The 24,888-nt window shown below is 34.7% G+C and overlaps 2 protein-coding genes across 2 annotated transcripts; one reads left to right on the plus strand and one right to left on the minus strand.

Annotated features, from left to right (window-relative positions):
• Positions 1 to 1,482: 1,482 nt before the first annotated feature.
• LOC133844570 (fat-like cadherin-related tumor suppressor homolog) lies at positions 1,483 to 21,294 on the plus strand. The gene is given in 24 exon segments (XM_062278625.1): positions 1,483 to 1,629; positions 4,616 to 5,500; positions 6,015 to 8,586; positions 8,643 to 8,749; positions 8,821 to 9,028; positions 9,083 to 9,144; positions 9,208 to 9,363; positions 9,442 to 9,522; positions 9,525 to 9,816; positions 9,931 to 10,939; positions 11,003 to 11,188; positions 11,249 to 11,423; positions 11,480 to 11,742; positions 11,812 to 12,529; positions 12,594 to 12,777; positions 13,214 to 13,654; positions 13,721 to 14,121; positions 14,185 to 14,493; positions 14,597 to 19,895; positions 19,964 to 20,245; positions 20,314 to 20,496; positions 20,562 to 20,591; positions 20,845 to 20,976; positions 21,040 to 21,294. Coding segments are annotated over 23 exon segments (14,088 nt in total). The 5' UTR covers positions 1,483 to 1,629; positions 4,616 to 4,645; the 3' UTR covers positions 21,183 to 21,294.
• A 100-nt stretch (positions 21,295 to 21,394) lies between these two features.
• On the minus strand, positions 21,395 to 24,804 carry LOC133844571 (membrane-bound transcription factor site-1 protease). The gene is made up of 4 exons (XM_062278627.1): positions 24,513 to 24,804; positions 23,054 to 24,443; positions 22,233 to 22,972; positions 21,395 to 22,169 (listed from the first exon to the last, which is right to left on the minus strand). Exons 1-4 carry the CDS (start codon positions 24,720 to 24,722, stop codon positions 21,417 to 21,419), a joined length of 3,093 nt encoding a protein of 1,030 aa, XP_062134611.1. The 5' UTR covers positions 24,723 to 24,804; the 3' UTR covers positions 21,395 to 21,416.
• Positions 24,805 to 24,888: the final 84 nt, after the last annotated feature.

Below are 24,888 nucleotides of genomic sequence, written 5' to 3' on the forward strand. Positions count from 1 at the left end.
ACAAAAATATAAAAAGCAAATCACTTGCCAGAAAAATATTGAGTTGCTTTTAAAACTTTTTTTCATCGATTGATTAGTCACACATTAGCTAGGGAATGGAAAATTTTGGTATATTTTAAAACGGAAAATAATGTATTTTTCAATTCAATTTGCGGTTAGGCTTTTAGCTAACTATAGCATCCAGCTTTTGCTTCACCATCTACAACATTCGAAAAATGCCAAATTGTCGTGCTTTCTATTAAGAAAAATATTATGGCATGTTGCCTTTGGCAACTTAGAAAATTTGAGGGCTCTTATATACTATGTTTTGGTAGGCATTATGAGTTATTAGGAATATATTAGTGAAAATATTTATTAAATTACAAATTTTCGTTGTAAAAACTGCTCAAATCTTTTTTAAGTCCAAAAGATCAAAAATAACGACAAATCAACACCAATTGCAATTGTGTAATTTTTAAAGAAATAAAATTGAAATAAAAACAATAATGGATGAAAAAAGACGACAAGATTTCAAAAGTTGACAATATGTATATCCAACTGTGAGAAGATATTAAAACTAGGAACGGGAAAACAAAATCGACAATTTGCTCATTGCCTAAGGATATTTGTTTTTTTCGAGGAAACCAGGACAAGAACTAATTTCTTCCGATGTCGGCAATACAATTTAAAACAAGGATTAAAAATATTGGAATATCCAAGATGGTAATTTAAGGATTTTAATTTTCCTTATAATATCATTGGAAGGTTCACCACGACAAAAGCTAATTGATCTGGAAGTTGGCAATATTTGAGCGAATAGTGGGACCATTTAAAATAAGGAACAGGATAATTAAAATCGGTCATTCTTTAGCATTTGGTGGCCTTAAGGCCTAGAATTCTCTCCAAAAGCATGATATATGCTAACAGCGGGATTTATATTTATTTACCCCAAGTTTTCCCCATCGTTTCCCCTCTTTTGCCATTATTTTGTATAAGTCTTTTAAATAACTTAGCGTTTAGTAGGTTATTTCGTCAATAGTGGCGATATGTTACAGTTTAAAAAAACCAATTTGATTTTAATATCAGTTTATTCGACGTATTAAAGTATTCAAAATCGGCTTAAACATGATACATAGTACTACACATCATAGTTCCTGTCTGAGTTGAAAATGCAATGGTAAAATGAAATAAATTTCTAAATATTTGAATAGTCTAGAACAATTGAAGATAATAATAAAAAGATTATTAAGTGTTGCCTTATATTCTAAAGTACTGGACCAGCTCCACTCCAGCAAAACCTTTAAAGTTTAAACTCGGTTAAAACTGTTAAATTATGCGACTTGGTTTGATGTTGCAGTTGCAAGTTGCAGTAGAAACTCTACCTAACTCTGTACAAACATGTTTGCGTCTGATTCTACGGTCGTTCTCTTTGGTTTGACCCGCTGATGGAAGTTAGAAAGGTTCGCTCATGTTTGAGCAGCGAGTTTTTACTCGCAGCAGTTACACAGTCTTTGGCGTAGCTCATCCGTACGGTCGTGTGTCGCGGACGCTTGTTAAGCACTTCATTTAACGTGCTATGTGTACATAACATACATGTATGTGTGTATATGGATGTGAGAATCAACTTTGATTTAAATTACAACAAAAGTGGTACATATTAATATTTTATTGTTTAGTGAAATATACATATATTGATGTATATGTTAATAAAAGTATAAAAGATATATTCATCAATTTGGCATACATAAATACACATTCACAGGAGCTTGTATGAATACAAATGTAGTAATTGTGTGCGTGCGTGTGAGCGTATATGTAGATTTACATTTACATGGATTCGGGCGCACTAAGAACTTGAAGTGCACAACCTGTCTAAGCGCGAGTTGGTGGCTCGATTTCAATAAATTCCCCAAAAAAAGCAAATGTATCAAAATGTAAGAATGTATGTGCAAACGCGGCGAGTTTTTATGTGCACAGAAAAACAAACAAACATACAACATAAATTACATACATACGTACCTAAAACACAAATGCAAAGCATGAATTAAAAACAAGTGTCTCCCAATTCCATAATCTTATTAACAGATGTATTATATACATAGTTGTGAGTTTATCTGTAGTATGGACAGCGATTCATAAATATTGGAATGCATAATAACATATCAAGTTAATGTTATACATAAACATGTACAAACATATGCAGACGGCCATTCATGTTTTGTATTTATGTTTGTGCATATAGTTTATATGTGTGCGTGTGTGTGGGAACTAACTCGCCATCTTACGCTAATTCGCGCAATCTATGCTGCGAAAAATTGTTCAATAAAGATAAAAAAAATATAAAAAAAATCTGTCGCTAAATAGTTCAATAGTAACAATTAAACAAGGTGTTACTCATAAAAAGTATGTATTGTTTAATTAGGCCAACACTTTTGTGTCTGGCAACGCCAAGATCGTTAAGTGTAGAAAATAATCGATAACCACTGATCTGCGCTCAGAAATGTTGTCGACTGGTTGTGTGTAAACAATGGAAATTAATCGATACACCTGGATTAAACAAATACAAAATGTAAAATGTAAAAATCACACATAAATAAGAGAACGTGAATAAAATGAATGGAATCTAGTTTTTAATTCGAATGAGTGCATCGCAATAATGATTGTGATATTGTTTCAAATCAAAAACAAAGCAAATTCAAATTGTTTAGAATTTCACAATAACAAAATTTGTGTTGATTGCGGCAAATGTGTCATCAAAGTGCAGCATTTTATTATTTATTTACCGCCAGTGGAAATAAAAACATGCCATATACATAAATATACTTACATATGTGTGTAAGAATACAGTGCGTGTTTAAAGTGTAGATGTAATTATGAATACATACATACAGATCCATATGCAATGTATGTGTATGTGTGGGAGAGAGAGAGCACTATGGAGGCTTGAGTAATCCGGCATTTCTCGTGTGTTTGTTTGTTTTTTAGTTTCTTCAGAACGAATTTGATAAGATAAAGACAGACAGTATTTTCACACCATTCCAATTCGGTGAAGTTGATTTCCCAGAAACTAAAATAATTTTCTTGCGCATTTAATTTAAACTGAGTTTGAAGCAACAGTTTGAGGTCATTGTTGAATTGTGGAGGACAAAAAAATCTAAAATTTATTAATTTTAAAGTTTACACTATTCGAGATGAAATAGTGCTTATTGTCTGAAACTCTAGTGGTATGTTAATTCGAAGCAGTTGTTTTATTTCTTTGTGTTACCAAATTGAAAGCTCCTACCTGCTATTGAAAATGGATTATTTATAGGTAACTAAAGCAAAGGATGTCCAGCTAACGGCATTATAGTTCAATTGATAAAGTTTTGCCATAAATATTAAGAATTTTGTATGCAATTTGAAAAATGCATTTTCGCCTTTCAAGTATTTCTTGCATATGAACTCGGAAGTTAAAATAGGTTCAAAGGAGCTTAGCACCTTTAAAGTACCATTTCGAATATATATATATATATATATATATATATATATATATATATATATATTATTATGTTGGTTCAGTAAACATGTTTGCGATAATTTAGAATTAATTAAAGAACTAAATGACAATTTTAAAATATTTATCCCCCAAGTAAAATCATAAAATTTAAGCTACATCGCTTGAATTCGTATTAAAATTCGTCTGCAATAACACAATTTAAAAAACTGTCAATTGTTGATTGAGAATAATTGACAATAATGTGAATTTTTAATAAAATTTCAATGTTTCTTTAAATTGTTATATGCAGACCAATGCCAAATAAAGAAAATATTTGTGGCTTATAAATCGGTCACTCTTGGAAAAATAAAATCCGAATATATTTTAATTTTCTCAATGTGAATTGAAAGTGATATTCGTTTAGAATCTAATCTAAATTTTCGATGGGTGTAGATTGAATTCTTTATAAATTTTACATTAGGGAAATAATACGAAAAAATTAAGATCCAATCTAAATTGAAATTTGAGATGTATTTGTTGTTCAAGAACTTTTTAAAGTTAATAAAAATTAGTTAAAATACGTTAATGTCACAGATGAAATAATTCAATGTGAGAAGAATGAATATTTCATTGATTTTACAGTAAGAAAATAAAATTATGAGGAATATCAACAGGTGGTATAAAGGCGATTCCTAATAATTTGGGAGACAGTGCAATTTTTAAAGAGTAATTTAATTCATTATTTAGGGTTGCGTTTTTCCGTATTTCGCTTATGAATCGAAAGTGTGAAAATATATTTTTGACTTTGACGGATATGAAGTGCACTATATTTTCTGGGAGGTCATGACTAGTATTACATATTTAAATACATTTCGCTCAGCAATTTGTTGACTTTTTCTGTTTCTTATTAAAACTTGTTCTCTAATTGTGACGAATTATCTTTTATTAAAACATTACTTCTAAATGGATAAAAATAAATTGATGTGTGTAAAAAAGTGATTTTTTAAATGAAGAACAAAATTATTTTGGTGGAAAAGTGTTGTTTAAATAAATAAATCGCGTGTCAAGAACAAACAACCTATAAATATTGTGATAATAATTAAAAAAAACGTGTGAAAACTTACTAATTTTGATTTATATTTGATTTGTTTAATTTTGTAGTACTGGATACCATGTGAACAACAATAGCTAATGTCTAATATGAATTTAAAAAAATATGCCGGAGCTTTAAAAAGAAAAAAAGTTATATCACTTCTATGGATTTCCCTGCTAAGCTGCTGTTCTTGCCTGATTCAGTGTTCATTGGCAACATCGGACACTGGAGCTAAAACGACGCATTCTCAACAAAAGTTACCTTTGGATACCAAGGCCGATTTTCGCCATCAGTTATACAATGTGACAATACCAGAAAATAGTCTGGGCAAAACATATGCGAAAGGAGTATTGCATGAGGATCTGGCCGGAATTTTAGTGGACTCGAATTATGAGATTAGATATCGAATAATAAATGGCGATAAGGATAAGCTATTTAAGGCTGAAGAGAGACTGGTCGGAAATTTTGCCTTTCTGTGCATTCGAACTCGAACAAGTAATATCGTTCTAAACCGAGAGAAAACTGATGAATACACTCTTAAGGTTCGAGCACATGTGACGCACTCGCGTAGTAAAAACGAAAGCATAAATTATGAAACGGAAACAACTGTTCATATACAAGTATTAGATCGAAATGACTTAAGTCCTCTCTTCTATCCAACTGAATATGCGGTAACTGTTCCTGAGGACACTCAAAAACATCACAGTATTCTGAAAGTTATTGCGGACGATGCTGATTTAGGAGTAAATGGTGAAATTTATTATAGTTTTTTAATCGACAGTGAATATTTCGCTATTCACCCCACTACCGGCGATATCTCAATATTGAATCCCCTGAATTACGCCGAGAATTCGTATCATGAACTTATTGTTTTGGCAAATGACAGGGGCTCTGCGATTCAGCAACAAAGCCACCAGTCGAGCAAAGCGAGAGTTTCAATAACAGTCAAACAGGTAAGTCAACATTTATTATATTTTACTCTTTTGTTAAGCTGCAGTCGTCCATTTAAAATTATATATTTAGCCATTCCTTTTGTACTTAACTTATGTGTGTATGAAACTTTTTTCAACTGTTGGAATTCAATCGTAACGCACATTAATCATCATATTCAATCTTGATGAGTCGTAGGTGTATTTGTCTATTTGGAAATTCTTGTTAGGACTGAAATGTGACCACAATCTTATCTCTAAACAATTTTTATCGTGCATTGGGGAAAAAGTAGATCAACCCAATGGTTGCACTTTTACAAGCGTATTGAAGGCAATAAATATTGTAAAGTTGGTGAGCAGATTCTCTTGAAAATTAGTCATTGGAATTGTTATGAATGCCTTCATTGTTTGAAAATTGGTTTTGTGCAAAAAAATGCTTCCTTAAGGAATTTAGACAAATACCGAATTTTATGTTGGCAGGCTATATAAATATATGTATATAAAATATTTCCATTTTTCCATTTAATTTCTAATGCAGGTTAATTTAAATGCGCCTGAAATTAATGCCAAGACTTTTTCGAGTGTCGTACCCAATTCCGACTCGCTCATTTACGGAATCGTTAAAGTAAATGACAAAGATATTGGAAAGAATGGCGTGATAAGAAAATTGGAAATTGTCGATGGGAATCCAGATGGCATGTTTCAGTTACTTCCAACTGAAATGAAGGACGAGTATTATATTGAACTGAACAAATTTGCAAAGCTATTTAAACAACACTATACTTATAATCTTACACTGCGAGCTGAAGACTTTGGCACACCATCCAGACATACTTTCAAAACCATTGCCATACAAATACTTCCAGAAATCAAAAATGTACCGATTTTCACACAAGAAATTTACGATGTTTCCATACCGGAAACGTCGCCGATTAACATGCCAGTGATTAGACTGAAGGTTAGCGATCCTGATTTAGGCAAATACGCATTGGTTTATTTGGAAATTGTTGGTGGCAATGAAGGGGGCGAATTTCGGATTAATCCTGATTCTGGAATGCTGTATACGCAAAAGAGACTTGATGCTGAAACAAAATCTATTTACACACTAACTGTATCTGCCATTGATCAAGCTGATGTTGGTTCGCGGAAGCAATCGTCGGCCAAAGTCAAGATTACTATCGAGGATATGAATGACAATGATCCCATATTTGAGCATACAAATAAAAATATAAGCATAAATGAGAATGAATTGGCCGGATTGTTTGTAACGAAACTGACAGCTAAAGATCGAGATTCCGGCGAAAATGCTTACATATCGTATAGTATAGCAAACCTGAATGAAGTTCCATTTGAAATTGATCACTTCTCGGGAGTGGTGAAAACAACTAACCTGATCGATTATGAAACAATGCGAAGGACTTACACGCTGCTTATACGCGCATCAGACTGGGGATTACCGTATAGAAGACAAACAGAAATTGCATTAGATATTACGGTTAAAAACATTAATGATAATAGGCCACAATTTGAGCGAATTAATTGTTATGGAAAAGTTACAAAATTAGCACCAATTGGATCTGAAATTTTTACTTTATCCGCTGTTGATCTTGATGTGGGAGACATTATATCTTATCGCCTAATATCTGGAAATGAGGATGGTTGCTTTAACTTGGACTCAATGACGGGAAGTATGTCGATTGGCTGCAATCTAATGGATGTTGCCGTCAATGATCGTGTTGTTAAAGTAACTGCTACCGATGGAACTCACTTCTCCGATGAGATGAGCATGGATATTCATCTTGTTCTCGAATATTCAAAGGAACACTCGAGTATGGGATATGGTACATTCGAGTGTCGCGAGACTGGAGTAGCCAGAAGACTTGCCGAAACATTAGCACTAGCTGAGAAGAATAACATGAAGAATGATTCTCTGTCCGAAGTGAATGACTTGGGATTGACGCCTAGTAGATACGGTCAAAATATACATAGGCCTGAATTCATCAATTTCCCCCAAGAACTTACTCTAAACGAAAGCATTCAGTTGGGAACAACAGTGGCGTTGATTAAAGCTCGAGACAGAGATTTGGGCTACAATGGTAAATTGGTTTTTGCTATTGCCGATGGGGATTATGATTCAGTCTTCCGCATAGATCCAGACAGCGGAGAATTGCAGATTATTGGCTACTTAGATAGGGAACGTTTAAGCGAGTATATCTTGAATATAACTGTCTATGATCTTGGCCAGCCGACAAAGATGGATTCCAAAATGCTTCCCATCACCATAACTGATGCTAACGATAATCCTCCTGTTTTGCAAAAGCCTTTAGCAACCCTTCGACTGAAAGAAAATGGCTTAAATGGCAGTACTATCTATTGTGTTCATGCTACAGATGCAGATTTAGGAATCAATGCAGAAATCACTTATAGCTTATCTGTTGACTATAACGAATTTACTATTAATAAAACCACTGGATGTATAATACTGAGTAAGCCCTTAGACCGAGAGCAGCAAGATAAATATGAGCTGCATGTTATTGTGAAAGATGGTGGAGTTCCTGTTTTATCAGCCGAGGCAGTTATCTATATTTTCGTCGACGATGTTAACGACAATGCGCCAATATTTGGAGTGCAAGAGTATATATTCAAAGTTCGCGAAGACGTGCCTCGCGGCACTGTAGTTGCTGTCATCGAGGCCATAGACAAGGATATTGGACAAAATGCAGAAATCCTATTTTCGCTTCAAGAGGATAATCAGGAGAAGAACTTGTTTAAAATCGATAAGCATTCTGGTGCAATACGCACTGAAAGATATTTGAATTATGAAAACCTTCAAGTTCATAACCTGTTAATAAGCGCCATCGACTGCGGAGATCCATCATTAACATCCGATATGTCCATTGTCATTGAAATTATTGATGTGAACGAGAATCGATATGCTCCTGAGTTCGATGACTTTATTTTTGAGGGATCAATAAGAGAGAACATGCCCAAAGGCACTTTCGTTATGAATGTCACCGCCCGGGATCTGGATGGAGTCGATCTTAATGCTAAGATATCGTACTCAATCACTGGGGGCGATGGTCTCGGCATTTTTTCCGTTAATGATAGAGGTATGTAAGAATTAGGTTTTCCGAAACTGTTTTGTTTGAAATATCTGGCATTTTAGGCGAAATTCACACTTTAACTCAACTTGATGCGGAGACAAAAGATTCTTACTGGCTAACATTATGCGCTCAAGATAATGCTATAGTCCCACTAAGTAATTGTGTCAAGGTAAGACTATTGTATAACATATATCATAGAGAAATTCACATTTATTTTATACTTTATTTTTGTTGTTAAAGGTTTATATTGAAGTCGAAAACGAAAATGACAATATTCCATTAACGACCAAGCCAGTTTATTATGTTAACGTAACAGAGGGTAGTCCAGGAAAACACGAAATCATTCAACTGAAAGCCATCGACCCCGATAGGGATACATCCCAAAAGATTACGTATAACATAATTTCTGGCAATCTTGTTGGTTATTTCGATATGGATCCACATACGGGTAAGAATAAAAACATGAAATTTATAGTTTAAAGTATTAATCCCATTTATTTAGGAATACTGAGGACAACGGAGAGAAGGTTGGACAGAGAAAATCAAGCAGAACATATTTTAGAGGTGAGACTTTCTCTCTCATTTTTAATTAAATAAGTTTATTTAATTTTATATTAATATTTCCAGGTCTCTATATCAGACAACGGATCTCCATCATTGACGTCCACTACTCGTGTTGTGGTCTCAGTCCTAGATATTAACGATAATAGCCCAGTGTTCGATCAACGTGTCTATAAAATTCAAGTACCTTCAACACTAAAAGTTAACGAATCCATATTCCAGGTGCGTCTTGGGAGTCTACGAATTATTATTGTTATCATTACTTACTCATTATGTATTATTACTTACCATTTATATTAGGTTCATGCAATAGACAATGATGAAGGAGAAAATGCTCGAATAACATATTCTATCAAGTCAGGCAAGAAAAAAGAACAAATTCCCGAATCGATGGCTTAAGTGGGCATATTTTTATTACTAAGCCATTGGAAGCGGACGCTGAATTTGAGTTTAATGTGAAAGCCGAAGACAACGGAACCCCTAAAAAGAGTCAAACGACAGTTGTTAACATTCTGGTTATACCTATTGCTGCCAATTCTCCAAATGCTCCCAAAATACTGCCGAAATCGGTGAATAGCATAGTAGATTTGACGGAGAACGATAAACCTGGTTTCTTGGTGACTCAAATTCTGGCAGTTGACGAGGATAACGACCAATTGTGGTTTAATATTAGTCGTAAGTATATCTCTATTAGCGATATATTATTTGTATGTTGTCCTACACTCCTTATAAGTGTTATGTTATGATTCTCTACATTCCTAATTCTATTGGCTTTATTTTCTTAATCAGGAGGAAACGAAGGCAATCATTTCTATATTGGAAGAGATACTGGAAATGTTCTGCTATCTAAGTACTTGGACTATGAGACTCAAACAAGTTATAACCTATCAATAAGCGTGACCGATGGCTCAAATATAGTGCACACTAACCTATTTGTGAAAGTTGTTGATACGAATGACAATGTGCCACAATTTACGAAGGAAGTATATCACGTAAATATATCTGAAAATATTGAAGAAGAATCTGTTATTATGCAACTCCATGCCACTGACAAAGATGAAGATAAAAAGCTCTTTTATCACCTCCATGCTACACAAGATCCTTCATCTTTAACATTGTTTCGGATTGATTCAATAAGTGGCAATGTTATAGTCATACAGAAACTGGATTTTGAAAAAACTTCGCAACATATTCTGATTGCATTTGTAAAAGATCAAGGAACTCCACAAAAAAGGAATTATGCAAAGATAATAGTTAATGTACATGACCACAATGATCATTATCCCGAATTCACTACCAAAATAATTCAAAGTAAAGTTCCAGAAAGTGCTGCGGTAGGTTCTAAGCTTGTTCAAGTAACAGCCATCGATCGAGACAGCGGACAAAATGCTGAGCTACGATACTCGATTATCAGCGGTAATGTTGGTAGTACATTTGACATAGATCCAATATTTGGAACTATATCGTTGACTGACACGTTGGATATCAATAAAATGCAAGAGTATATGCTGCAAATAAAAGCTACAGATTTGGGAAAGCCCCCACTGTCATCTCAAGTGCCTGTCCATATCATAATCACAATGTCAGATAATGATCCACCAAAGTTCTTTGCTAACTTAGTTTCTTTGGAAATATTTGAGAATTTGAGTATTGGATCGTTTGTTACACAAGTGGAAGCGAGATCATCATCATCCGTTTTCTTTGACATCATCGATGGCAACGACAAAGAAAGCTTTCGGATCAATCCTTCCACCGGAGTCATTGTCATCAACAACAATGTGGACTACGAAGTGAACAAGTAATTGCTTCAATAATAAGATTTGGAAAGCATTTTATTATAATGTGTTTTTCTTTCTTAAAGGCTATTTAACCTCACAATAAAGGGAACTAACATGGCCTCTGCATCGTCGAGTCAAAACATAATAGTCCATGTTTTGGATGTGAATGATAATATACCAAAGTTTCTTGAAACTGAATACATTGGCACTGTTTCGGAGTCTGCCAGCATAGGTTCATATGTACACATGACTGACGAAAACAAAAAACGGTTAGAAAATACATTTTTCAAAAATTTCAGATGATTACAAAACATTTAATTTTTTTTCAGTCATCTGGCTTTAAGTGTGTATGATCCAGACGTAGGATTCAATGGAATGTTGGAATATAAAATTATGGATGATTTGGCAAGCAGTCTCTTCAAAATAGATTCGACTACTGGGGCTATTAAAATTTTGCGCGGCTTAGATTATGAAACTAATACAAACTATTCGTTTTCTGTATCGGTAAGTGGTAACTTATTTTGTATATAAATTTATATATTTATTAAATATCTATTCAGGTCAGTGACATGGGCAAACCAAGGCTACATTCGAATACAAAAGCTCATGTAGTAATACTAGTGACTAATGTTAACGACTGTCCACCCGTATTTAAGGATAGAGATCACAACGTAACACTGTTTCTGCCAACATTTGAAAATGTTTTCGTTACAAAAATTGCTGCCGTTGATGCTGACCATGACATAGTTCGTTATGATATTGTAGATGGCAACAACCAAGAATGCTTTCAGGTTCATCCCCTAACAGGAGTAATAACTACAAGGTACTATAGGTTATTTTATCATTTTTAAAAATCAATAGTACTAAAAACATTTTACTTTACCATTTTTAGAAGAGTGGAATTCAATTACAATGAATATGTCTTACATGTTCGTGCATCAGATGGATTGTATTCTACTATTCTCCTTGTGAACATCAAAATATTACCAATAGTTAATTCTAATTTCATATTCCAAAAGAAGATTTATGAGTTTTCGGCATTTGAAAATACAACTAAAGTGGTGACAATTGGATTGACCAATGTTATTGGAAATACGCTTAATGAAAATGTTGAATACAGAATTCTCAATCCAACTGATATGTTTGAAATTGGAATAACTTCTGGAGCAATTAAAACTACTGGGCAGATATTCGATCGTGAACAACAGGATATGTATAAACTGTTTATTGAAGCAAGGTCATCAACATTCAGCATGGATGATACCAGTGTTCGACGAGCAACAACATCAGTTTATATATCAGTATTGGATATAAATGATAATTGTCCTATATTTGTGAATATGCCGTATTATGCTTCAGTGTCTGTTGGACATACGAAAGGGTCAGTTATTATGCAGGTGAAAGCAATCGATTTGGACAGTGCAGAAAACGGTGAAGTGCGCTACGAATTAAGAAAAGGAAATGGTGAACTTTTCAAAGTCGATAGAAAAACTGGCGAGTTGTCAATTAAGCAAAGTATTGAGGGCCATAATCGAAAATACGAATTAACAGTTGCAGCTTACGATGGTGCTGTAATTTCATGCAGCACAGAAGTTCCCGTTCAAATAAAGGTAAATATAAAGTTAATAACAATACTAAATGAAAATCTGAAATAACTTTGATATAATTTGTTAGGTCATCGATCGATCAATGCCGGTGTTTGAAAAACAATTCTATTCAGTCAGCGTGAAGGAAGACGTTGAAATGTATTCCGCATTGTTTGTATCTATACAAGCCGATAGTCCACTGAAAAGAAAACTTATTTACACAACATCATCTGAGGATATTAATCAATATTTTGAAATTGATTATAGAACAGGTAACCATTTATATATTACCACATTACAAAAGTTATAGTTTTAATTGCTAGGACTTAAATTCACTGTGTACCGTTTCCATTCTTTGTGGTAATTCGATTTGAAATGCTCCTGTGTATTTATATATCTGGAATTAAATTTGAGAAGTTTTTAATTGTCATCATGGTTTGTTTGGCACAAGTGGCGGGTCATCAAGGGAGGCGAAAAAAGCTTTGACCGTTTGATACCCGATTATTTTTTTATGCGCTGCAAGTCATGATGAGTAATTGAGAAGGACGGCCCAAAGAAACGGTGCAATTGAAATCGACAAGAGGTCAATCAATATGTAGGTGGCAGGTCAATGGACTAAAAATAATAAATCATTTGTTTAATATTAAATTTCTTTTTTTTATATGTACAGCGGACCATCACTAATGTTATTGTATTTTAATTTCAAAGGTTCCTTATATGTGGTTAACGAGCTGGATTACGAGCAAAATCAAACACATGAGATTTTAGTACGAGCAACGGATAGCCTTTCCGGAATTTTCGCAGATGTTTTGTTGTCAATAACTGTAATTGATGTTAATGACTGTTATCCGGAAATCGAAAAGGATAACTACAATATAACGCTGCCGGAAAATATACCTTTTGGGTCACAAGTATTGCAAATCAACGCAACTGATAAAGACTCTGGGGCAAATGGAAAATTATCGTATTTTATTGAATCGATAAACGGACGCAATGATTCGGATACGTTTTACATTGACGTTGCCGATGGAATATTGTATTTAAAAACACCTTTAGATTATGAGCTGGAAAAGTCCCATCATGTTGTTGTGCACGTTAAAGACCACGGCTCGCCATCATTAACCTCGAAATGCAATGTATTTATTACAGGTAATTTTATTAAAATAGTTGTATTCGCATTTATATGTAATAATAATAATTTAATATTGTTTATAGTCAAAGACCTGAACGACAATTCACCAAAATTCATCGAGCCGTCATTCAATACAAAGTTATCTGTGGCAGCGACTCGAGGTCAATTTGTTGCATTACCAAGAGCATATGACGTTGACCTATCCGACATCGACTTCTTACAATATAAAATTGTAGATGGAAACGAATTGCAAACGTATTCTATTGACAAACAAAGTGGAGTTATTTCTCTACAGAATATGTTGAACTTTACCGATAAGCTAAATACTATTTTAAATATATCAGTTTCTGATGGCATTCACACTAGTTTTGCCCGACTCAAAATCACATTGGTACCAGAAAATTTCCATAGTCCACAGTTTGAGCAGATGGTGTATAAAGCAACAATATCGGAGAATATGGCAAAGGGTCAGGATGTTATTACCGTAAGTAGACCAAATATAATATATATATTTATTAATATTGATCTTGAGATTCTTTTGTATTAGGTAAAGGCAATCGACAATGATTTCGGACAGTATTCGAGAATTTACTACGAAATTGCATCTGAGGATATGAAACAGTATTTTGATATTGATCGCAATACTGGCTCTATTACATCTAAAATAGCATTTGATCGCGAATTAAAGGATGAGTACGTACTTCACTTAAAGGCAATTGATGGAGGAAGTAAATTTGGCTTTGCAACTCTAAGAGTAACCATTGAAGACATCAACGACAACATTCCACAATTCTTTGTAAAAGAATATAAACTCGTTATAAGTTCTTCGAATAAGCTTGACGAAACCTTATTGACTGTAAGTGCAACATATTGTTTAATTATTTCATGCCTCTGAAATTTAAGAGATCAATCATATTAGGATATTTGTAAAAATCGCCATTCTAATTTAATTGTTTTAGGTTACAGCAGTTGATAAAGATATCAGTGCAAATGGCGATATAAAATATACCATTATACCAGACTCCATGAAAACCGAACTGGAGAACAAAATATATTTAAATGAAACAAGTGGCGACATCGTTCTTAAAAGTGTTCCAGTTAATTCCGAAAAAGCAGTTTTCCAATTTTTTGTTCGTGCTTCTGACTCAGGAAAGCCGCCATTACACAACGATGTTCCAGTATCTTTCGAAATAGTGGATTCCGATGTGATAATTCCAACTTTTGAAAAAAGTCATATAAGCCTTAAAATAATTGAATCCACATCGCCGGGAACTGTATTGACAAAATTACATGTGAACGGAAATTATTCGATAAAGTTCTCAACATCGGAGGAAACTTCAATATTCGCCGTATCTGAGAATGGAGAACTAATTTTAATGCAAACTTTGGACCGAGAGCAAAACGGTTCACATTATTTAGTAATTGTGGCGGAAACAGCAACATTACCAGTTTTATTCGCGTATGCTGATGTATTCATTCATGTCACCGATGAGAACGACAATTATCCGAAATTCGACAATACAATTTATAGTGCTGATATCGCAGAAAATACAGATAAAGTCGTATCTATAATTAAAATTACTGCCACTGATGCTGACACTGGTTCAAACGGAGATGTGCGATATTACTTTGACGATGAATCAAATAGTGTGAGGAATATATTCGACATCGATATATATACCGGATGGATCACCCTTTTGTCTTCCTTGGATAGAGAAGTACAATCTGAGTTCAATTTGAAAGTAATTGCCACAGATAATGGACATCCAAAACACGATTCTAAAGTTCCAGTGTCGATTAAAATTATTGACTACAACGACAATGCACCACAATTTAAGCTGCCAATCGAGCCAATACATATTTTCGAAAATGCTCTACCAGGAACTGTATTATTCAACTTTTTACTAATTGATCCGGATGTTGAAAAGCAAACAATAGACTATTACATTATTTCTGGAGATAGCCAATCTCAATTTCAAATTGGAAAGACAGGCGAATTATTTATATCAAAACCACTGGACAGAGAGCAAATATCATTTTATAACTTAGGCATCTTAGCGACTGATGGAAAATTCACTGCCGAAGCTAATGTTAAAGTACATATTAAAGATATTAACGATAATATGCCATTCTGCTTGAAGCCCCGCTATCATATTGCTATGAACGAAAGCACTGCAATCGGAACAACAATTGTGGAAGTAAAAGCAATGGATTTCGACTCAAGTAATGATTTCAAATTACGCTATTATTTGTCTGGAAAGGGATCTGACGACTTTGTCATTGGTAAAGAGACTGGCATCTTGAAAGTAGCAAAACTAATTGATCGAGAGCAAACTCCAAAGTACAAGATATTAGCACATGTTCAGGATGGCAAGGAATCAATTCGAGAATGTGTTTCCGAAATAATAATAACAATCAATGATATAAATGACAATACACCCATTTTCTCCGTGCCCAAATATAGAGTAAGCATTCTCGAAGATGCTCAATTGCAAACTCTGGTTACAAAAGTACACGCCACGGACAAAGATTTTGGAATAAATAGAAAAATCAAATATTCATTGCTGGGAACAAATAGTGATTATTTTGTAATATCAAAATCGACCGGAATTATTAAATTAGAAAAGAACCTCGATCGAGAGACAATTTCATTGTATAATTTGACAGTCAAGGCTGAAGATTTTGGTAAACCAATGCTATCATCTATTGCGAATATTGTCATCAACATTTTGGATATAAACGACAATCCTCCAGAATTTAGCCTACGAAAATACACAAGTAATGTATTTGAGAATGCCACAGAGGGCTTTGAAGTGTGCAAAGTCTATGCAACATCAAAGGATATTGGAGTTAATGCGGAAATCTTATACTATATTGTTAGTGGCAATGAACAACGCAAATTTAGTATGAACTCAAAAACAGGTGTGTTATGGGTCAATGGATCACTGGACTATGAAAAAACCAAATTCTATTTCCTCACCGTTCAAGCTATCGACGGTGGAAGCCCGCCACTTAGTAACATTGCCTATGTAAATATATCTATAAATGATGTGAACGATAACACTCCAGCATTTACACAAAACATATATCGAGTTAACGTAAGAGAGGATATCTCAATCGATTTACCAATTATTGATGTTAAGGCCACAGATGAGGATTCGAATATTAATGGAATTATAAAATATAAGATTGTTAAAGGTGATATCTTACATCAATTCCATGTAAATAAAAATAACGGAACAATAAGCCTGGCGAGGCCCCTAGATCGAGAGACTATTGCGGAATACACATTGGAAATTGAAGCTTGCGATTTTGGAACTCCAGAGCGATGCAATAGTGTACAAGTCATCATATTTATATTGGATGCCAACGACAACCCTCCAATCTTCTCGCAGACGAACTATAGTATAGTTTTACAAGAAAATCGGCCGCTAGGATATGTGTTTATTACCTTTGAGGTAACTGACGCTGATGAATCCCCCAATTCCACTCCATTCACGTATGACATTCGCTCTGGAAACGAAGGAAACCTATTTCGCCTAGAGCAGGACGGTTCTCTCAGTACTGCATCGAGATTCAATCATAAACTACAAGATCAGTACCCGATTCAAATACGTGTGTTTGATAATGGAACTCCACCACTTTACTCCGACACTTGGGTGACAATAAAAATTATTGAAGAAAGTCAATATCCTCCCACTATAACACCTTTAGAAGTTACCGTAAATTCATTTGAAGACGAATTTTCTGCTGCGTTTCTGGGAAAAGTATTTGCATCTGACCAAGATCAATATGATGAACTTATGTTCTCTTTGACGCCTAGCAATGACGAAACATATCAAACATCAAAATTATTTAAAATTACTGAAAAGTCTGGCGAAATATATTCGATTTCCAACCTTGACATTGGTGTCTACAAACTGAATGTCTCAGTCAGTGATGGCAAATACACCGTTTTTACGACTGTGAAAATCAATGTCGAACTGATAACAATGGACATGGTCAAAGAGGCGGCCGTGATCAGATTTAGTAAAATAGCCGCTTCGGAGTTTTTATTGAGTCACAGAAAGGGCTTTATTCGATCGATTAGAAATGTGATGAGATGTCGCCAAAAAGACGTGATATTGATTTCTTTGCAAGAGAAAATGAAGAAACGTCTGTCAAAGCGAGACGCGTATTCAACTGATTTAAGTTTAAATGTTGCATTTGCCGTACGCAAACAACAAATAATCCCAACATCAGATGCATTCTTTAGCAGTGATGAAATACGTTTAGCTGTGATCAGCAAGGAAATTGATATTGAAAACGACACAAATCTGATCATCGAAGAAGTTGTTCCAAGTTTTTGCCAAAATAAAGAAAACATATGTGTTCATGGAATTTGCAAGCAATTAATTAGTCTGGAGAAAAATAATATAACTACTATTTACACTGATGTGATAAGTTTTGCTTCGCCCACGTATAGTTTAGTTAAGAAATGTGTTTGCAAATCTGGATTTGATGGGAAGAACTGCAATGAATCGGTGAACGCATGCTCTTCGGATCCGTGTCCACCACAAAGGAATTGTTTACCTTCAGAATCGGCAGCTCGTTATCAATGTGTATGCCCAAAGGGATATTCGGGCACATTCTGCGAAATTAAATCATTGAAATGTGACAATGGCACCTGTGATACTAATTTATCAACAGCAGTTTCATTTGGCGGCAAGAGTTATGCACACTACAAAATAAACAAGGCAAAGGCCAGAAATACTTTGGAAAATCAGTTCGCCTACTCTTTACAAATACGAACAGTTCAACAAAGCGGCACTCTCTTGTATGCGAGCGGTAAAGTTGACTACAATGTTTTGGAAATCGTAAACGGAGCTGTGAAGTACAAATTCGATTTGGGATCTGGCGAAGGCGTTGTGAGTGTCTCTAGCATTTACATCTCTGATGGAGCGTGGCATACGATCACCTTAGAACGCACATTGAATAGTGCCAAACTCACAGTAGATAATAAACATGTCTCCCAAGGCAGCGCACCTGGAGTCAATGGCATTTTAAATATTCAGTCAAACGATATCTTTGTGGGAGCTGAGGTTCGACCGCATCCATCAATTATCGGCTACGAAGATATTCAACGAGGATTCATTGGCTGTATGGCGAACATTAAAATTGCTATGGAACCACTGCCATTATATATTTCCGGAGGAAGCACAATTGCCGCTCTCAAAAGGTTTACAAATGTTGAGTTTAAATGTGACCCAGCCAATGTTTTGGTCAGCTTGGGAGTCTGTGGCACTCAACCTTGTATGAATAGTGGCGTTTGTACGGATCTTGGAAATGACATCTTTAAATGTAACTGCCATGCACGATTCACTGGTGAATTATGTGAAATTGATTTAGATCCATGTTCATCAGCGCCGTGTTTGTTTGGTGGCCGTTGTGATAATCATGAACCAAACAACTACACATGTATTTGTCCAATACATTTGTCTGGCAGAAGATGTGAATATGGTAAATTTTGCACTCCAAATCCTTGCAAAAACGGAGGAATATGTGAAGAAGGCGATGGAGTATCGCATTGCATGTGCCGAGGATTTACGGGTCCCAATTGTGAGATAGACGTAAATGAATGCGATAATCAACCCTGCGGAAATGGTGCAACTTGCATAAATGAAGCCGGTAGCTTCAGATGCATATGCCCATCTTTTCTAACCGGAGCGAGCTGTGGAGATCCTCTGTATTCAAACTCTATTTCTACGAAACTAAAGAACTTCTCAATTGAGCATATCAGTGGTATAATATCAGGAATAACAATTGTGCTGATTATGATTATAATTTTACTTTGCTGCTTTGTCTTCAAACGAAATCCATCTCCGAACTCTCGAAATCGAATTGAAAAGAACAAAAATAAACACTCTCTCAAACAAGCAACTCTCAACTCACTTCTCGATAAGGATAATCTTTGCAAATCGAATGCTAAAATAAGCAATTTGGAAATAAGCCAACGACCAATAAGCTATTCACCTCCAACTAACGATAGCCTATTTATTAGTAATACAAGCTTTGTAAATAATTTGGATATTCTACGAAGTTACGGTTCAGCTGGTGATGAGTTGGAAAATATCCCATTAGAATATCAAAAAGTAAATCTTACTAATCAGCACGTGAACATCAACACAAGTAACTTTGTCGATGGAGACAACGCACATAAACAAGAGTGGTGTGAACAAATGCATTTAAAAACATTCAGCGAGAATAAGTTAAATAATGGTAAGTCCTATCTGTCCTTTACAATCTTACTTTAAATATTTATTTTAATTATTTTCATCGTCACACAGAAAGAAGAATTGATTACGCGTTACCACCAAATCGATTTTCAAGTGGGAAACTTATTCAAGTTCCAATGCCAAATGTGTGCCATTCGACATCGAATGCAAACTTTGTTGATTCTGCCCTAAGTAATGGGCAATATCACTGGGACTGCTCGGATTGGGTTCGTAAAAGCCATAATCCCTTGCCAGATATAACAGAAGTTCCTGGTGCAGAGGTTGCAGACTCTTCGAGCTTCCATAGTAATGACAGTAACGAGTCGCAATCGAAGCGAAAATATTTAGTTCATGGTAAGCTTGTTAAATTTCTCGACGCCTTTCAGATTTTGTTATAAACTAATTATATTTTTATAATGCAGTTGAAGATGTGGATCCCACAAGAGACATGGCTGCTCTGAATGAAGATATGGTATTCGAATATGTGGAATCTGACGTTGAAAGCTGTGTTCATCCATTTATGTTGCCGAGTTTGAATAGTGAACCCCGTTCAAGACTTAGTTCTTTTAATAAAAGCGAGAATGAAGACTATAAACTTAATACAGGTACGATCTTATTAAGTATATTATTAACCTAAAATTCATGAAACTACCTATTTTCATGCATTCAGTGCCTTTCCAAACAAAATCAAATCGATTGCGTAAGTTTTTCATCTGAATATATTTGAATCAACAGATTACTTAAACAATTTAGAAACGAGTTTATCGATTCAAATGTTAGTTTATTTTGTGCATTATACATTAATATATAAATATTTCCGTTTATCCTTTACTTATTAATATTTTGTAATAAAAAAATTCAGTCGTCATGGACAAATAATATAGAGTATAAAAAAAGGATACTGCTTCCAACATACACAAAAATTAACTATAATTTTGTTTTGTAATTCACAGGCAAAGTATATTTACGACATCCTGACTCATATTTACCGACGATACATACTCCAAGTGACACGGAGGCAGAAAGCTCTAATAACGAAGCACCAATGTTGAAAAAAGAGTTATCAAATAGAAGAACTATTAGCGGTAAGTGTAAAGGAGACAGATGCATCCTTAAAATGAAATACTAATTTGAATATTTTACTATAGGACACTCCGAGGAAGTATATCTGTTTCCCATTGCGACTGGTGACACAGGATCAGATAGCAATATCTCTGTTCGGCTTTGTGAAATTGAAGATTCTGAATTAGAAGAATTTTTGCCGGAGGGAGGGAAATATAGTAGTGAATGACATATTAATTACATAAAATCATAGATTTTAACTTTGGCCATAACTCTGTTTCTTTTTCTACTGATTTTATATAAAATAAAGCTATATAAGTGTAATTATATTTTTAATAAAATTCAAAATGTTTTTCTATAAACAAGAGTTAATGAAAGAAAGGTATTTTTGGGCAATACAAAAATAGAAACGCTGTGATTGTTTTCATTTATTGAAAAGAATTTACACTATAAACAATTGGATTTATTTACACGAAAAAAGTACAATTTTACATCTTAGAAATATTACAAACAATATTATTACAGTTAAACTCAACGTTATCATGAATAAAACTGAAATATTAATGTTAAAGTCATTTTGGTTTGCCGATTGTTTATAATCATATAAAGCTAATTTAGCAATTTCGGTATTTAAATTATCAATTACATAGTTGTTTAAACTCTCTTCCGTATCGAACTCCACATCAGGTTCTATCCTTTTGCTGTCGTTAAATGTAGTTTTACCTATCCATTCTATTTTTTCGCAGTGTAGCATTGGATTTTTTCTATTGTTAATTACTTTGGAAAACAATTTTAAATTGCTACTTGCTAGCCTAATAGGTAATTCTTTGTTTAGATTCTTAAATTCAGAAATTCTATTTAAATTATTTAATAAAACAGATTTATGGGAATTCATTGCAAAATCTAAAATGGTTGTTAAAAGCCAGAAACAAGCTTTTTCCATATAAGACGAGTCCAAGCAATTTGAGTCCCCATAAACAGCTATGCGACCTTCAGAATGCTTTTCACTCTTGTCATGAAGTAAAATTCGATTCTTTAAGACCGCTCGATCAACCGAATTGTCAAATAACTCCACATCATCAGCTGCATTCGGAGAGTCCGGAAAGAGATTGGATAATTTTATCGTCTGCCGAGACTCAAGGGTTGTTTGAAATAACCCCATTATAGGTACAAATTGTTTAGACTCCGTATTCGATGTTTTCCCATTTGCCATAACCTTAAAAATAAAGAAATGCATGAGAATAATTAAAAATAATAAATAGTTTTTATGTTTATTTACCGATGCTCCTTGATCGTTTAAATTAGTTCCAATTACAACATCATCCGGATTGTTAGGAAAGGTTGTAAGTGTAGTGCCACTTGCGTAATACATTGCGTGATCGCCAAGTTTAAAGTAACCCTCGCCAACGAAATCGCCAAATGATATTCCAAATTGACCCAAAAGATCGTTTAAGGCCGGAATATTAGCTCCTCCAGTATCTGGAATCCACCATTGTCTACTGTTTTCATCAAAGAATTTTATATTCCGCATTACCGTTGTGTTATACCAATCCGCAAACACTATGACACTCAGACCATCCTTATAAACATATTGGCCAAGTTTGGTAATTTCTTCATTAAAAAATTCTTCCTCCGGATCGATAATAAGTAGGACTCCATAATCAAGAGGGTTAAAACATGTATAAGGTTCTCTCAAAACATCAATATAATATCCAGCGTTTCTTAAATGTATATAAGCATCTCGAAAATTTGTGTGAATATGGTCAGCTCTCCAATCCAAAAGGTCTGCTTTAATTTTTAAATTGTCTCGTGGAATATATCCAGGTGGATATCTTAAACTATGATATTGATCCCATAAAATTCGTTTATGTCGAGGCGGTCTTGGCATAATTTTAATAGTGAGTGGCAGCCGTACTTCGCTCTCATGAGTTTGATTTGATCCAAACGGATAACTTTCTATTAATACAATTAGGTAGCCTTTGGCGGTACCAGCATAATTCTCTCCGTCTTTGTTTACAGCTAAAATTATAGTAAAAATTGAAAGGTTTTAATGTTTCCATTGCTAGCAAATTTACAAATTTAAAAGTGAGTAACACTTACCTATATAAACTGCCATCCACCCAGTCCAAGGCCACATTAACGATGAATATGATGTTGAAATGTTAAGGTATTGGCCATAGTTTTCTGGATCTGGAATCCATTTTGGTTGACCAAGAACCTTTCCTGTTACTGATATGCCATTAAGAATTGTAACATTTACAATTGAGGCAACACTTCCATAGAATAAGGGTTGACTGCTATACGGCCACATGTAATTTGTGGTAAAATCAAGCGACGATGGTATCAAACTAATCTTGGGTTTGTAGGACAATAATAGTTGCATACTCTTCAGCAAATTGAGTTTTCCTTGTCCTTGCTCGAATATGTTGTAATTTGGAAGTTTCTCTGCGCCTTCGACCAAAACTTGTTTCAACGATGATGGATTTACTAAATTAACTTTATGTGAAGCTCCACTTCTTAACAAAGCTGCTACTCCAGCAACGACAGGTGATGACACTGATGTTCCTGATAAACGTCTGCAACCTGCATGAACGTCACTTCCTTCCACCTGGCTGCCATAAGTAACAATGTCCAAGCCAGCTCTACCATAGCCTATAGGAAGTTCCCATGTAGTCATACCTCTTGAGCTGAATCTCGCTATTTTATCCTCAAAATTGATGCTACCTACACCGATTACATCACTCTGGTCACCAGGATTGTTCAGAGTACCATATATAGGGCCGTCGTTGCCTGCGGCTGATATCATAATTATATTATTGGCTGATAATTCCAAGACCTTTTCAACGAATGGCAAGTCCATAAAATCGGGGCCGCCAATACTTAAATTGATTATGTTGACTTTTTTGTAGATAGCATAATTGAAGGCATCTAGGAACCAAGATGTATATGAGACCTGAGAGTTTGTGAAAACCTTATAGATGTGCAATTCGGCGTCAGGAGCCAACCCCAGGCATTCTCTTGACGAAGCTATCACGCCTGCGACGAAAGTTCCGTGACTGACTCCATCATCCAATGACTTTTCGTTTGTCCAATTAGATCGCTCTTTCACATTTCGAAAATGAGGATGATTTTGTGTTAATCCGGTATCGAATATCGCCACTTTAACACCTTTTCCCGTAATGCCAAGTTTCCAAAGCACGTCTGCATGGAGTGAGCCGGAGACATGATGCGAGTTCACAAGCTTTAAATGTTTTTTTCGCGTCACACCAAGAAGTTGCCGAGTATTACAGGTAAATGTAACGTTGGTGGTAGATGCCAGAAACCGTTGAACACTACGTTGAGGGACTACTGTTTTAACAGCAGGATGTTGTTTTATTGTTTCGAGAATGAACTCAATTGATGTCTGATTAGCGCTTGCGATGTACAAAATATCAAAATCACTAGGATAATGACTAGCTATATTGTTCCGAGGTAAAATCGACCACTTCACCTAAAACGCACAATGCAAAGTATTAATTTTTTAAGACAATAATGCAAATTAACACTAATTTATACGCACATTTTGTTTATTAAGCCTTTTTTCGACAAAAGATTCTCGTATTTTTGTGTAATATTTCGAATGAAACTTTACTATGAACTCGTTGGGAACGGTGTTTACCACAAAGTCAAGACCCTCTGATGTCAAAGGTTTTGTGGGTTCGACAGCACACTCAGTTAAGCAAAGGGCAAAAATTGTAGCAAGCCAAAAATGTAATTCTAATGCACTCATTTAACGAAATAGTATATATATTCCAAAAGTAAACAAAACATTTATGCGGCGAACAGCAGGCGTACGAGAGCAAACAATAATAATAGTTGCACCGATGGAATGAAACATGCGATTATTGTTATCGACAATCGGTGGTTTTTTGACATTAAAATATCGATTTCAAATG

This window comes from Drosophila sulfurigaster, chromosome 3, assembly GCF_023558435.1.
Source record: "Drosophila sulfurigaster albostrigata strain 15112-1811.04 chromosome 3, ASM2355843v2, whole genome shotgun sequence".
NCBI classification, from domain to species: Eukaryota; Metazoa; Arthropoda; class Insecta; order Diptera; family Drosophilidae; genus Drosophila; species Drosophila sulfurigaster.